Source organism: Piliocolobus tephrosceles, chromosome 14 (genome assembly GCF_002776525.5).
Source record: "Piliocolobus tephrosceles isolate RC106 chromosome 14, ASM277652v3, whole genome shotgun sequence".
Lineage (NCBI taxonomy): Eukaryota > Metazoa > Chordata > Mammalia > Primates > Cercopithecidae > Piliocolobus > Piliocolobus tephrosceles.
In genome coordinates this window covers 44,768,381-44,781,341 of record NC_045447.1, presented here as the reverse complement: position 1 = coordinate 44,781,341, position 12,961 = coordinate 44,768,381, and the positions used below count along the sequence as shown (strand labels likewise).

The 12,961-nt window shown below is 53.6% G+C and overlaps 3 protein-coding genes across 8 annotated transcripts in view; 1 reads left to right on the top strand and 2 right to left on the bottom strand.

The window, feature by feature from the left end:
* FAM166B (family with sequence similarity 166 member B) overlaps positions 1-752 on the bottom strand; it is a 51,853-nt gene extending 51,101 nt beyond the window's left edge. The window contains exon 1 of the mRNA XM_023203250.2: positions 682-752. The gene's annotated coding sequence lies outside the window, so the exon portion shown is untranslated. The remainder of the gene's footprint in view (positions 1-681) is intronic.
* Positions 753-973: 221 nt separating this feature from the next.
* Positions 974-6,724, top strand: TESK1 (testis associated actin remodelling kinase 1). 2 transcript variants are annotated; one of them, XM_023203236.3, is made up of 10 exons: positions 974-2,528; positions 2,674-2,795; positions 2,932-2,980; positions 3,536-3,682; positions 4,027-4,109; positions 4,282-4,372; positions 4,628-4,711; positions 4,860-4,949; positions 5,095-5,209; positions 5,553-6,724. In XM_023203236.3, the coding sequence occupies exons 1-10, from the start codon at positions 2,310-2,312 to the stop codon at positions 6,431-6,433; spliced, it is 1,881 nt and encodes a 626-aa protein (XP_023059004.1). In that variant the 5' UTR covers positions 974-2,309; the 3' UTR covers positions 6,434-6,724. The 2 variants fall into 2 exon arrangements, with proteins under 2 accessions (XP_023059004.1, XP_023059005.1); XM_023203237.1 differs by lacking the exons at positions 974-2,528; positions 2,674-2,795; positions 2,932-2,980; positions 4,027-4,109 and having other exon boundaries at positions 3,543-3,682.
* CD72 (CD72 molecule) overlaps positions 6,644-12,961 on the bottom strand; it is a 31,649-nt gene continuing 25,331 nt past the window's right edge. For all 5 annotated transcript variants that reach the window (XM_023203239.3, XM_023203240.1, XM_023203238.1 and 2 more), the window contains 5 exons: positions 12,611-12,946; positions 9,531-9,676; positions 8,474-8,589; positions 7,291-7,445; positions 6,644-7,003 (listed from right to left, as the gene is read on the bottom strand). In XM_023203239.3, coding sequence (XP_023059007.1) covers positions 7,313-7,445; positions 8,474-8,589; positions 9,531-9,676; positions 12,611-12,946 — 731 coding nt within the window. In that variant the 3' untranslated portion in view covers positions 6,644-7,003; positions 7,291-7,312. The remainder of the gene's footprint in view (positions 7,004-7,290; positions 7,446-8,473; positions 8,590-9,530; positions 9,677-12,610; positions 12,947-12,961) is intronic.

Genomic DNA, 12,961 nt, shown 5'->3' with positions numbered 1-12,961 from the left:
CTCATCCTCTCCTGATTGAACCACAGTCACAGCCTCCTTCCTAATCAATCTCCCTGCCTCCATACAACCACCGCAATCATCTTTCCAAAATAGGCATCTGGCTCTTTGGCTTGGAATTACCATTATATTACAGTAATTCTCAAACATGATAAAGGGCCAGAACCCAGTATCGGTTAAAAGATCTATGATATTACTTAAACAAAATGAGGCATAAATTCCTAGTGTTTACAGATGTCATACAACAATAGAAAGCAAATTCACAAATAGTTGTAGATGTTAATATTAAATATGATGAATGAGCGTGTGCTGAGACCAAACGCCTCCAGAAAAAAGAACAGGATGCACGTGCCCTGGGCAATTCTGTGAGGCTGGCCTGCCTCCACCGGCTGTGGAAGGATTGCGAACGTCTCCCTTCCTCTCGCTCCAAACTTGTGCAATACCTTCCCTTGTACGGCGCACCAAGACAACATCTGGCCTTCTCTTGACTCTAAGGCATCATGTATCATTTATGACCGTCTTTATTCTTTTCTCAGTAGCCCTAGACAAGTGAGTAGTACTTCTTGGCCCCAACTCTCATAAACGTGTAACCAGACTCCATTGGAAGACGGTAACCCCACGCGATACGGACTGTGCTTGTATTAACTTTCTTTTAAGGTTACTAGAGAAATATTAATACAGTACTTGAGAATTCCTGAAGGACGCAGTCTCGCTTCTTCAGCTCTCTCAGCCGGCCTCCGCACCCGATACCGCAGCTTTCACTCCCGCCGCCCACCGTTCCGCCGCTAGGGGGCAGGCGGCTCAACGACGCCCATTTAAACTGTTTGCCCCGGAGTGGCCCGCCGGGATCGCGTGTCACCACCCAACCCTGGCGATGATTGGCTATTTTGCCGAGGCCGGAGGCGGAGCCAGCGGCAGAACCGGAAGTGTCTGGTAAGGCAAGTGCACAGAGTCCGCAGACTGCGTGCTCACCCAGGCACCGCGCCGACTTAAAGAGGCCAGTTGCAGCCCCTCCTCCGGCCTGAGGGGACAGACCGTGGTCCTACGTGGAGGGCGGAACCATCACACTGAGGAGGGCTGGGTCACACTGAGGGGAGGAGTCACCTTGAGAGGAGGGGTCACAATGACTGGTGGAGTCACTCGGAGATGGGATCTCACTGCGTGGGAGGAACACAGAGCAAGGGGGTGCAGCACTGAGGGGTTCTGACACACACTGACGGTGGCAGTGCCACACTGGGGAAAAGTGCCCCCGAAAGGGAGGTGTCTCCGAGGGAAAGCGTTGAGGGGGTGGGATCTTGCGGAAGGAGGGGTTTCCCTGCAGGTGGTGGCTTCTCTCTTAGAGTCGTTTGGACCAAGTAGTAAGAGGGAGGTCCCGGCTGGGTAGTCACAGGGCGGAGGACCTGGACTCTCTTCTTTATTGGGAGGCGGCAGGATGAAGTGAGGAGGAGTCGGGGCTAAGCTGGGTATGGGCCGGCCAAAGGAACCTCCCGTGAAGGTAGAAGGTGTTAGGGAGGCCAGAGGTTCAAGGTGTCGGAGTCGAAGAGACCTGGGAAATGGGCAGGCTGGGCCGGGGCGCAGGCCAGGAAGGTGGACAGGTTGCTGAGCTGCCTCGGATTACGACTGGGCCTGAGGGGCCTACGTTTTTGCCCCGTTGGTTCCTGCAGCCCAGGAATCCGGCAGGTTTCTGAGCCCGACCCTCAACGGACAGTCCCAGGGAGGAGAGGGGACTCCCTGGGCAGCTAAGCTTCGCATGCGCACCATCAGCCCTTAATTCCCTTCCGTTATTCAAGTTCAGGCCTGAGCTTATTTGACCCGGGCGGCCCAGGGCGTCGCCGCCGGAGAGCTAGGAGGCGGGGGTGCGCACCTGAGGGGGCGTGGCCGCTGCCGGGAGGCCGGGCTGGAAGGAGTTAAGCGGAGGCCCGGCCCAGCCCCGCCCCCGGCAGGCCGCGGAGCCTGAGCCCCGGCGGCTAAGCTGAGCAGCCGCCGCCCGCCCGCCCGCCTCCGCCCGCGGCGAGCTAGCCCGCCGGCGCCCGGGAGCGCTGCCGCCACCGTCGCCGCCACCGTCACCGCCACTGCCCGGTCCAGGCCCAAGCCCAGGCCTACGCGGAGCGGAGCGGCGCGGCGTCCACCCGGGCCCAGCTAGCCGGCGCGGCGGGGGCGGGTCCAGGATCTTCGGCTGATCTTCATTCTCAGGGCGGGAGCGGGAGTCCAGGCGCCCGGGATTGGGCTGGGCCCGCGCCCATGGCAAGCGCGGCCTGCCCGGGCCCTGGGGACCCTGCCATGTGAGGCAGGCCCGGGCTGGGGGCCCGGCCATGGCCGGGGAACGGCCCCCACTGCGGGGCCCTGGGCCCGGGCCTGGAGAGGTGCCGGGGGAGGGGCCCCCGGGGCCGGGGGGCGCGGGCGGAGGCCCGGGCCGCGGCCGCCCCTCCTCCTACCGGGCTCTCCGCAGCGCCGTGTCTAGCCTGGCCCGTGTGGACGATTTTCACTGTGCGGAGAAGATCGGGGCCGGCTTCTTCTCTGAGGTCTACAAGGTAGGACCGGCCGAGAGGGCAGAGGGGCGGGACCGAGCCTTCAACCAGAGGCTGCAACTAGGGGGCCGGGAGTGCGGGGAAGAGGGTCCAGACTCGGGCGACCCTCCCGACCTGCCCGATCCTCGCCGGCCGCCCCCGCCCCCAGGTTCGGCACCGACAGTCAGGGCAAGTCATGGTGCTGAAGATGAACAAGCTCCCCAGTAACCGGGGCAACACACTACGAGAAGTGCAACTGATGAACCGGCTCAGGCACCCCAACATCCTAAGGTTAGCGGCCCCAGTCTCTGGGCAGCTTGCTGGGCGGGAGAGAAAGGGAACGATCCAAAGATCCCACGGGAAAAGTGGAACTGAGGAGCTGAGGCCCTTAACAGCCTACCCTGCTATCTTCCGCCTTCTCTTGCAGGTTCATGGGGGTCTGTGTGCACCAGGGACAGCTGCACGCTCTTACAGAGGTGAGGATAGACCAGGAAGGAGGGATCCCCACCCCCCCTTTACCCCCAAGGATAAAGGCAGTCAACAGGCCTGGTGGATCTACGGAGGACTAGTGAGAGGCAACAGGATCCTCCTCCCAGGGGAGGCTTTCCTGAACTTCCCTTTAGGCAAACCACATATAAAAGGTCTCAGCTGGTCTTATTCTCTGTATCCCCTAGAATAGTGCTGTCCAATAGAATTTTCTTCAGTGATGGAAATGTTCTCTATCTGTGCTGTCCTATACAGTAGCCACTAGCCACATGTGGTTAAATTTAAATTACGTTAATTGTTTAGATTTTTTTTTGTGGGTCAACTTGATTAAATTAAAAACTTTTTAAATTATTTAAATTGTTGCACATGGCTAATGGCTACTGAGTTGAACAGGGCAACCCTAGAACATGGATGGAGGGTCCTATAGCACAATCTTACCCCTCTGACCTCTGTGATCCTCCGGAGTGTCCCCTAGCTTATAAGTGGGGGACCTAGAATACAGACTGAAGTCTGACATCCATTCCCATTCTCCTCCTATGCACCAGTATATGAATGGGGGGACCTTGGAACAGCTGCTCAGCTCCCCTGAACCCCTATCCTGGCCTGTCAGGCTCCGCCTGGCCCTGGACATTGCCCGAGGCCTGCGGTACCTGCACTCCAAAGGTGTATTTCACCGGGACCTCACATCCAAGGTAGGCTAGTGGGGTGGTTGGAGGCATGAAAGAGAGTTTGAGACTATTAGGTTGTAACTAATACCGTGGACGTTGGAATGTGGATAATAGATATATTAGGATGTTGGAGTGGCAAGGCATTGGAGAATATTAGGGGACCAGGGTGAGGGGAGTGCTCGGAGGGACTGAAAAGCACCCTGTGTTTGGAGTGTTGGGTGATGTTGCAATATTGAAGTGCCTTGAAAAACTGGGAGAGCAGAGAGGGTTGGGGTTATGCTAGAGTGACAGGGCTTTGGGTTATGCATTGGGAGGCCAGAGAGCAGAAGGTGATGAGTGCTTGGGGATACTATGTGTGTGTGTGTCAGAACTGTCTAGTCCGACGGGAAGATCGAGGCTTCACCGCTGTCGTGGGTGACTTCGGGCTGGCTGAAAAGATTCCTGTGTATAGGTGAGGTGAATGTCCCTGTTCCCCCCACATCTCCCAGAGTGCCCCTATCTGATGTCCCCAGAGCCCCAGCGATGTTTCCCTTGGGGGCAGGAGGGAGTTCACCTCATCCCCTTTTCCCTGGGGGAGATGCCTGAGTAGGATGTTTCTGACCACCCTGCCCCTGCCCCTGCAGGGAGGGGGCAAGAAAGGAGCCATTGGCTGTGGTGGGCTCCCCATACTGGATGGCTCCAGAGGTGTTACGGGGTGAGCTGTATGATGAGAAGGTGAGACATCAACCCTTCAGATCCCCAAGGCCTTCCGAGACCCTTGAGGTATTCTCATAAAGCCCCATCCATCCCCAAAACAACCCTACCAGATCTTCAGGAGTCCCCAAGATCCCTTTGCCCCTCACAGGCACCCTTCCAACACATGAAAACTGTCAAGATCCCCCACCCTCAACCAAATTCAGCTATATTCTGTCAAAATTCTGAATTGAAAACTGTTAATTCTTCCACGACACTATTATCTCTGACCCCCAGGCTGATGTCTTTGCCTTCGGAATTGTCCTCTGTGAGCTCATTGCCCGAGTACCTGCAGACCCTGACTACCTACCACGCACTGAGGTGAATGTCTCCAGGTTTGCAAACGAAGAACTCCAGACTAGCCGGCTCATAACCAAGGAGGACTTCCTAGAGGTTGAGGTTCTGACGGGGGAGCAGAAGGAGAACCCAAGAAAAGCTGACTTGGAGGTCCCTCCTTCTGTCCCCACAGGACTTTGGCCTGGATGTGCCTGCTTTCCGAACTCTGGTGGGGGATGACTGTCCACTGCCTTTCCTGCTTCTGGCCATCCACTGCTGCAGCGTAAGAGCCTCACAGTCCTTCCTGCCCCACCCTGCCCCCAACCATAAGCTGCCATGGCTGCCCTATGGGACCCAGGTGATGGGAGGAAACTCAGAGACCCTCTTTCGGAGCACTGAGTGAAGCCATTCCCGTCTCTACCCATCAGCTGGAACCCAGCACCCGTGCCCCCTTCACCGAAATTACCCAGCACCTGGAATGGATCCTGGAGCAGCTGCCTGAGCCAGCCCCACTCACCAGGACTCCTCTGACACACAATCAGGGTAAGTGCATGACCTTGACCCAGCTTAAGTCCTTTAGCCTTTCTCATCCTTAAGAGATGACATGGAGAAGGCTAAATATATTTATTAGTTGAAAAGGCTGGCGGTCGGGCTGGGGTATGGTGGGAGGACATCTCAAAGAAGACAGTTTCCTAATGCTAAAGCTTGAGGGAGGGGAGGGGAACAAGTAAAAGGGGCCTGGAGATGACATCGCCCCTTTCCAAGGCACCAGGTGAGACTCCCTTTTTCAAGCTCTAGTCCCACCAGCCTCCTGGAGAATAGTGAGGCCCTCAAGGAGCTGTGATCAAATGCTGAGGACAGTGATTCCAGACTTCTCTGTCTACAGGCTCTGTTCCAAGAGGGGGTCCCTCTGCCACGCTTCCTAGGCCAGACCCCCGGCTTTCCCGAAGCCGGTCAGACCTCTTCCTGCCCCCATCACCAGAATCACCCCCAAACTGGGGGGACAATCTGACTCGAGTCAACCCCTTCTCACTACGGGAAGACCTCAGGGGTGGCAAGATCAAGCTTTTGGACACACCCAGCAAGCCAGTCCTGCCTCTTGTGCCACCATCGCCATTCCCCTCCACTCAGCTGCCCTTGGTGACCACCCCAGAGACACTGGTTCAGCCTGGAACACCTGCCCGCCGCTGCCGCTCACTACCTTCATCCCCTGAGCTCCCCCGCCGTATGGAGACAGCACTTCCAGGTCCTGGCCCTCCCGCCGTGGGCCCCTCGGCTGAAGAGAAGATGGAGTGCGAGGGCAGCAGCCCTGAGCCGGAACCTCCAGGACCAGTGCCCCAGCTGCCTCTGGCCGTGGCCACAGACAACTTCATCAGCACCTGTTCCTCGGCCTCCCAACCCTGGTCCCCTAGATCAGGACCTGTCCTCAATAACAATCCCCCAGCTGTGGTGGTGAACTCCCCACAAGGCTGGGCTGGGGAGCCCTGGAACCGGGCCCAGCATAGCCTGCCCCGGGCGGCAGCCCTGGAGCGGACAGAACCCTCGCCACCCCCTTCAGCTCCCCGGGAGCCTGATGAGGGGCTGCCCTGTCCTGGCTGCTGCCTCGGCCCCTTCAGCTTTGGCTTCCTGTCCATGTGCCCCCGCCCCACACCAGCTGTTGCCCGCTACCGCAACCTGAACTGTGAGGCGGGCAGTCTCCTCTGCCACCGAGGGCACCATGCCAAGCCACCCACACCCAGCCTGCAGCTGCCCGGGGCACGCTCTTAGCAGTGGAGCCTGTGGTCTCAGGCCTCCAACTTTGGCCTTCAGGACACCCTGTAAGAACAGAGCACACTTGCTGGACAGTGCCATTTCCAGATGGGCTGACTGGCTCTTCTCCCTGTGTAGGGGAGCCCCAGCATGGACTCGAGGGACAGAGCACTTCCAGTTTGATCCCCAGCTCGTGTTCCCATGGGGATCACTGAACCAGACACAGCATTGCTGACACATGAGACTAACACGTGCAATTATTTAAAAAGATTTCAATAAAACTGCCTGGCTGGCTCCGGGCCGCCCCTATCCACTCAACCCGTACGCCCTCCTCCCCCACCCCATTCCCCCATGGGAAGTTCTTGCAGGGAGGCCAAAGTCCCTTCTAGAGGTAGCTTCACCCTTTTCCCAAGAACAGTCCAGTTTCAAGAAGAGGGAGCAGGCAGCAGGCTGGCTGGAAGTGTCAGGTGTGGATCAGCTGGTGGCTGGACACTGCCCAGAATGAGGGAACACAGGGAGGACATGGTCTGAGGACCTGCAGGCCTCAGGTTAGGAAGGAGGGGCACAGTTTCTTCTTGGCATGAGTGTCTGGAAGAGTAAAGTATCGGTAAGCTCCATGGTTGACTTAACCCTCATCCCGCTCACCCCGTCGCCCCCTCAGTTCTTGACAGCCACATCGCCAGCCTCCCATAAGTTCTAGGCCTTACCTGTCCCTCTCCCTGCCCACCCCATCCTAACATAAGCAGACCAAGCCACTGGAGGCTGTGGAGGAACTTTCATCCCAGGTACAAGTTTTCCCTCAGGCCCCTGGGTCCCTGCTCTGAGTCCCTCTGCCCCTGGACTCCCCATGCCTTGGCCCCATCCCTCACTCTTACCAATTCAGTGTAAAGGGCTGTCCTAATCTGGAAATCTGAAAGCTGTCATCTCACAGATGAAGGGAAGAGAACTTCTACATGCCTCTGTCTCCTTTGTCCAATACCATGACCAAGTATTTTGTAGCTTGGTACATTTTGAACTTTGAACATAAACCCTAAAAAGTAATAAGGTAGAGCTGAGATATGCTCTGGACCCCTCCTATCCCACCTTCCCTTCTCTCCCCTTTCCCTGCATAAAACGTAAGTCCTAACTCGCTTTGCCTGCCTAAGGCCACCACATCTGGGCATGGTTCAGGACAGATGTCTGGAGTTCAACTAAAACAGGCTTTAGAACCAGCAGAGGGAAAAATCACTCCAGGTCATAAAGATGGGAAGGCCAGGCCGGGCGCTGTGGCTCATGCCTGTAATCCCAGCACTTGTGGGAGGCCGAGGCGGGCGGGTCACGAGGTCAGGAGATAGAGACCATTCTGGCTAACACGGTGAAACCCCATCTCTACTAAAAGTACAAAAAATTAGCCGGGCGTGGGGAGGCTGAGGCAGGAGAATGATGTGAACCCAGGAGGCGGAGCTTGCAGTGAGCCGAGATTGCACAACTGCACTCCATCCTGGGTGACAGAGCGAGACTCTGTCTCAAAAAAAAAAAAAGATGAGAAGGCCAATTAGGGAACATAAGGAGGCTACCACCCTGTTTCAGGGTCCCTAGGGTTGATCCTCAATGGTACCCCACTGCTCCCTTGATCACAGTGGAGCTTCAATGGTACCCCCACTGCTCCCTTGCTTGCTTCACTGAGGCAGCTTTAGTGCCCCGAGTGGCTGCTACTGAGAAAGTACAACCTCAGTTTGGGTGGCCTTGTCAAAGGATGGAGAAATGCTGCTGTCATCAGCTGTGGAGCCTTAACTAAATCCTTAATGTCAATGTCTCCCCCTAAAAGCTAGCATAGGTCCAACCTAGTAGTTACTGAAACAAAAAAGCATGTGCCAGGGACTTCTAGGTGGAAATAGAATGGAGAATAAGATTGTCTTAAGAAGTTATGAATCAAATAGAGGAAACAGACAAATAGGCAATTATAGTGTTGATTTATGGGAGAGTTCTGAGGAAAGCAGGTGGGGAGGAAATCTGATTACCATGTCTTTATGGAGGGGATTATGGAGTTGAAAATACGCAGAGTCCTAACAAACTTACCAACTGTGTTGTGTATCATCAGTCAACTTCCCATCCTTGTTAGAGCTGAGGCCAGTCCAGTATGAATTCCCTGAACCACCATTTGGCAACAGCCAATTTAAGGTGAAGTAAGAATGCTGAGGGGAGATTCAGAGAGACCAGAGATACGTGGAGAGTGATGAGAAACACGGAAGAAAATGCATGCCCTAGGGAGGCCTCAGCCTCGGCAAGGGGGCTGTATATATGACAGCTCTTTGGTAACTGGTCCCTGAATCCACCAAGTGCCACCCTGCAGATGCAGGCTCAGTGCTCAATTTGCCCTCCAGCTGAGTAAGAATCTCTGTCAGCCTTTGGAGGGGAGTCATTGTGTGTGCTGTTCTGGCCCCAAGGAACTAATCCCTACAATCCAGCCCACCAGGTGTGGGACCTCTCAGCCTGAGAAGCCACAAGAGTCAAGGAACCAGTCAAGCAGCCCAGGGAGCTGACCAGCAAGCTGAGATGAGATACAGATTAAAGTAGAGGCCGGGTGCGGTGGCTCACACCTGTAATCCCAGCACTTTGGGAGGCTGAAGCAGGTGAATCACCTGAGGTCAGGAATTAGAGACCAGCCTGACCAATATGGTGAAACCCCGTCTCTATTAAAAATACAAAAATTAGCTGGGCATGGTGGTGTGTGACTGTAGTCCCAGCTACTTGGGAAACTGAGACAGCAGAATTGCTTGAACCCAGGAGGCAGAGGTTGCAGTGAGCTGAGATTACACAATTGCACTCCAGCCTGGGTGACAGAGTGAGACTCTGTCTCAAAAAAAAAAAAAAAAAAATGTAGATATGGTTCCTAAGTTTCCACTCTCATGCCAACTCTAATCAGTTAGTTAGTAGGGGCTGCCTGGACCACTGTGCTAAGAAGATGCAGAGGTTGTTTCCAAGCTCAGAGGTCAAGAGTATTGTGATTCTCAGTTTCTTCCTTGGAAAAGGAATGGCCACCCCAGCCATGTATGCACTGCCATTCCTGACTTGATGACATATGTTCCTTTACCGAATAGCACCCACTACAGTCTGTGAGTAAGGACATGCTTACTGATTGTTGATAAATTTCACCGAGTGTGGCCAGCTTGGAAGACAGAGTTTCACAATGTTTTTGGCTCTCCTGCCAAGTTTTCGAAGTAAGTGAGATGTAAAAGCAGCTTTTCTGATACACTGTCCATCCCGTCGGACAGCAGGTGTCTAAAAAGCAGAAAGAGTGTGATAGCAGCAACAGTTGGGATGAAAGTAACTACTCAGCAATCTTTTACTAACAATATTCTCCTAGGGCTAATCTCAGCACTTTCATGGACTTCTATGACCTTTGCAATCTTTCTTTCTTTTGCATCCCCTGGAAACACCATACCTGTCCTTACTTAGTAAAAAGATTTTACATTCAACAACATTACTTCTTAACAATCTAGGAGGTTTGTCTTAATAGGGCTAATTTTATTACCCCAATTTCTGGACAATTGCAGTCCACCCTGACACTTTACCTAACATCTCTTGGGCCCATCTCCTCCACTCCCTAAAGCACCCCCCACTGCACATCCAAGACTCCCACTCCTCCAGCACTGGCCCCCTCCTTCCCTCTCCAATTTCCTACAAGCAGAAAATGTTGGGTCCTGTTTTGCAGAAACTGAGCTCTCGCCATTTCCCTCAAAATTTCTCTTCTCTGTTCTTCTTTTCCTGACTATCCATAAGAAATAAATACCCCTCTTTCTTCAGCATCCTACATCCCAATCTGCACTTCTGATCCCCAGACCACCTTTCTCCATTGCTTTGTTCCATCAGTCCTACCTTCATCATTCAAAAATCATTCGCTCCCCACTAGCTCCCTCTCTTCTCTCTACATGATCTCATGTCCCCACTCTGCTACTCCCTTGAGTTACTGTCCTATGGCAACTTAAAGGAATAAAAAGAAATCCCTGCTGGGCACAACGGCTCACATCTGTAATCCCAGCACTTTGGGAGGCCAAGGCGGGGTGGATCACCTGAGGTCAGGAGTTCAAGAGCAGCCTGGTCAACATGGTGAAACCCCACCTCTACTAAAAATACCAAAAAATACCCAGGCACTGTGGCGCACACCTATAATCCCAGCTACTCGGGAGGCTGAGGCAAAAGGATTGCTTGAACCCAGGAGGCAGAAATTGCAGTGAGCCTAGATCACACCACTGCACTCCAGCCTGGGAGTGCACTTCAGTCTCACAGAGTGAGAGGGAGACTCCACCACAAAAAAAAAAAAAAAAAAAAGAAAAGAAAAGAAATTCGTATGGCCAAATGGAAGAAGGTGAGGGGATAAGTGGAACACTGAAAGGTAGGCAGGGGTGTTGGAAGCCATGTTAAGGATTTTTTATTTTTATATTATGAGAAAGAGAAAGTCAGTGTAGGATTTTACACAGAGGAATTTTGTTCACTAGCTATATCCCAAGTGCCTGGGCACAGTGCTAGAACATATTATATGTTATGTATTCCATAACTGTTTATGTAATCAATTAACTGGAATGCTCTAGATTGGGATGGCATGATCAGATTTTTGTTTGTAAAGAATTACCCTGGCTCCAATATGAAGAATGGACTGCGGGGAGAGGAGTGAGTAGGAAAAACATTTAGAAAGTTGCTGCAGCTATCCTTGCAAAAGATGAGGATGGGCAAAAATCCAAATGGATTTATAGACTTGGTGATGGAAAGTGGAGGGAATTCCTCTCAGAGTGGAAGATGAGGGCATCTGCTGAAAGTGAGGGAGAAGGAGTTATTATGGAGAGCAAGCTGACCACTGCAGAGGTTGCCAGGCAGTGCTGAGAGACTAGAGTCTCAGTGGCACTGAGCAAAATGATTCCACAATTTGTCACACCTTGGTGCTGACTGTGGGCAGTTGGGTTCATCCAGAGTTGAAATTTTGCCCATCAGGTGCACTAGAAGGATAACGGAACAAAGAAGTGAGTGAGCCATGTGTGGTGGCTCACGACTGTAATCTCAGCACTTTGGGAGGCTGAGACAGGAGGATCGCTTGAGCCCAGGAGTTCGATACCAGCCAGGGAAACATAGTGAGACCTTGTCTCTATTTAAACAAACAAAAAAAAAAGTGAGTAGTAAAAGTGATGGGCTCCAAACCCATGATAGGTAGGGAGAGAAGTGTGGACAGGAGACAGCTGATGGGAAGGGAGAAAAAGGGGAGTCAGCAGATTGGAGGCCTCAATGAGATCAAAAAAGTTTGGGGAAAACCTGGAGGAGTGGTGGGCAGCTGTGATCACAGTGGAAGTCTGAAACCATCCTTTTGCCAGAAGAGCAGTTTGGGATGTAGAGGTCTAAGGTGCTGCTAAGAGAATGGGCAGCCCTGGCATGGAACTGATGGTCACAGAGGTTCAGGTTAAGGAAATGAGGTCAAGGGGTGTCTGCACATAATCGTGCTGTCTTATGCCTGGGGAGATCAACCAGATGACCCCCAAGCTAGACAGAGCCTAAACCTGATCATAGCTCAAAAACACCCCAGTCCCCTTGGGCCTGGCACCTTGCCTAGACCCTCAGCCTGTTTTGACACAGCCTTGCCTCTTTTATGTGTCCCTCTCCCCATCTCCACCTACTGGCTGGGGTCCTGCTTTCAAAATGAATGGACACCCCATCCTAGTTCCCTACACCACAACTCCAGGCTCCACCTCACTGTGAGTGCTGAAAGCCTCACTGCCTTGCCCCACCACCAGCTTGCACTCCGTGTCAGTCAGTTAGTCTTACCCTTTGGGGAGATCTCAGCTATAATTAAAATTAATGAAAATTGAGGACCCTGTCTTTAGAAAGATGTGCAAACCGCCAAGTTCACATCCAAATTTGGGGGCGTTCCAGATCTTTGTCACTGATATCAACAGGAAGAAACCTTGGACAGTGTGAGTTGGACTGCTGGCTGCCATCCTCCTCTACCCCACAGGATGAGCCTTGGAGTTCGGTGGGTCCCCCTAAATCCAGTATGCAGCTTGGTCCTTCTCTCTGTTGGCCAAGGCTGAACAGCTCATGTCAGCCACCACTCTGGTTCACTGTCCCTTTCCTGAACACCTCACAGGCCCATGGGTGATAGACCCCTTCCACTAGTATCTCCTTGCTCCAATCCATCCCTCCCTTCTCTCCTCTCCCCAGAGCGGACACCTGATGAGCGGCATGTGAAGAAGGGCTTCAGTCTGTTCTCCATGTTGCTCAGCTTCTGCTCCAAGACCCTCCTCTGTTGCTCCTCACTTTGCAAGGTCTCCTTCGTCTTCTCGCTGTCTGTCTGGCAGGCCTGTAGCTGCCCTTCGGCCGCCTGATGAGCCCTCTGTTCCACCTGTAGTGCTTCCTGACTCTGCGCCAGCTCTCTCCTGGACCCCTGCAGATCCTCTGCGCTCTGTCCCAGCTGCCTTATCTTGAGGTGGAGCTGCTGCCTCAGGCTGCTGTTAGTGGCTTCCAGAACCCTGTTCATCTGCTGGAGCTGCTGAGACACCTGCAGATCTGTTTGGCCACAGA

Excerpts from the sequence above, each read along its gene's own strand:
- TESK1 (XM_023203236.3), top strand. The coding sequence starts at position 2,310 with ATGGCCGGGGAACGGCCCCCACTGCGGGGCCCTGGGCCCGGGCCTGGA. Across the intron at positions 2,529-2,673 it reads TCTTCTCTGAGGTCTACAAG|GTTCGGCACCGACAGTCAGG; the intron begins GTAGGACCGGCC and ends CCCCGCCCCCAG. Across the intron at positions 5,210-5,552 it reads TCCTCTGACACACAATCAGG|GCTCTGTTCCAAGAGGGGGT; the intron begins GTAAGTGCATGA and ends CTCTGTCTACAG.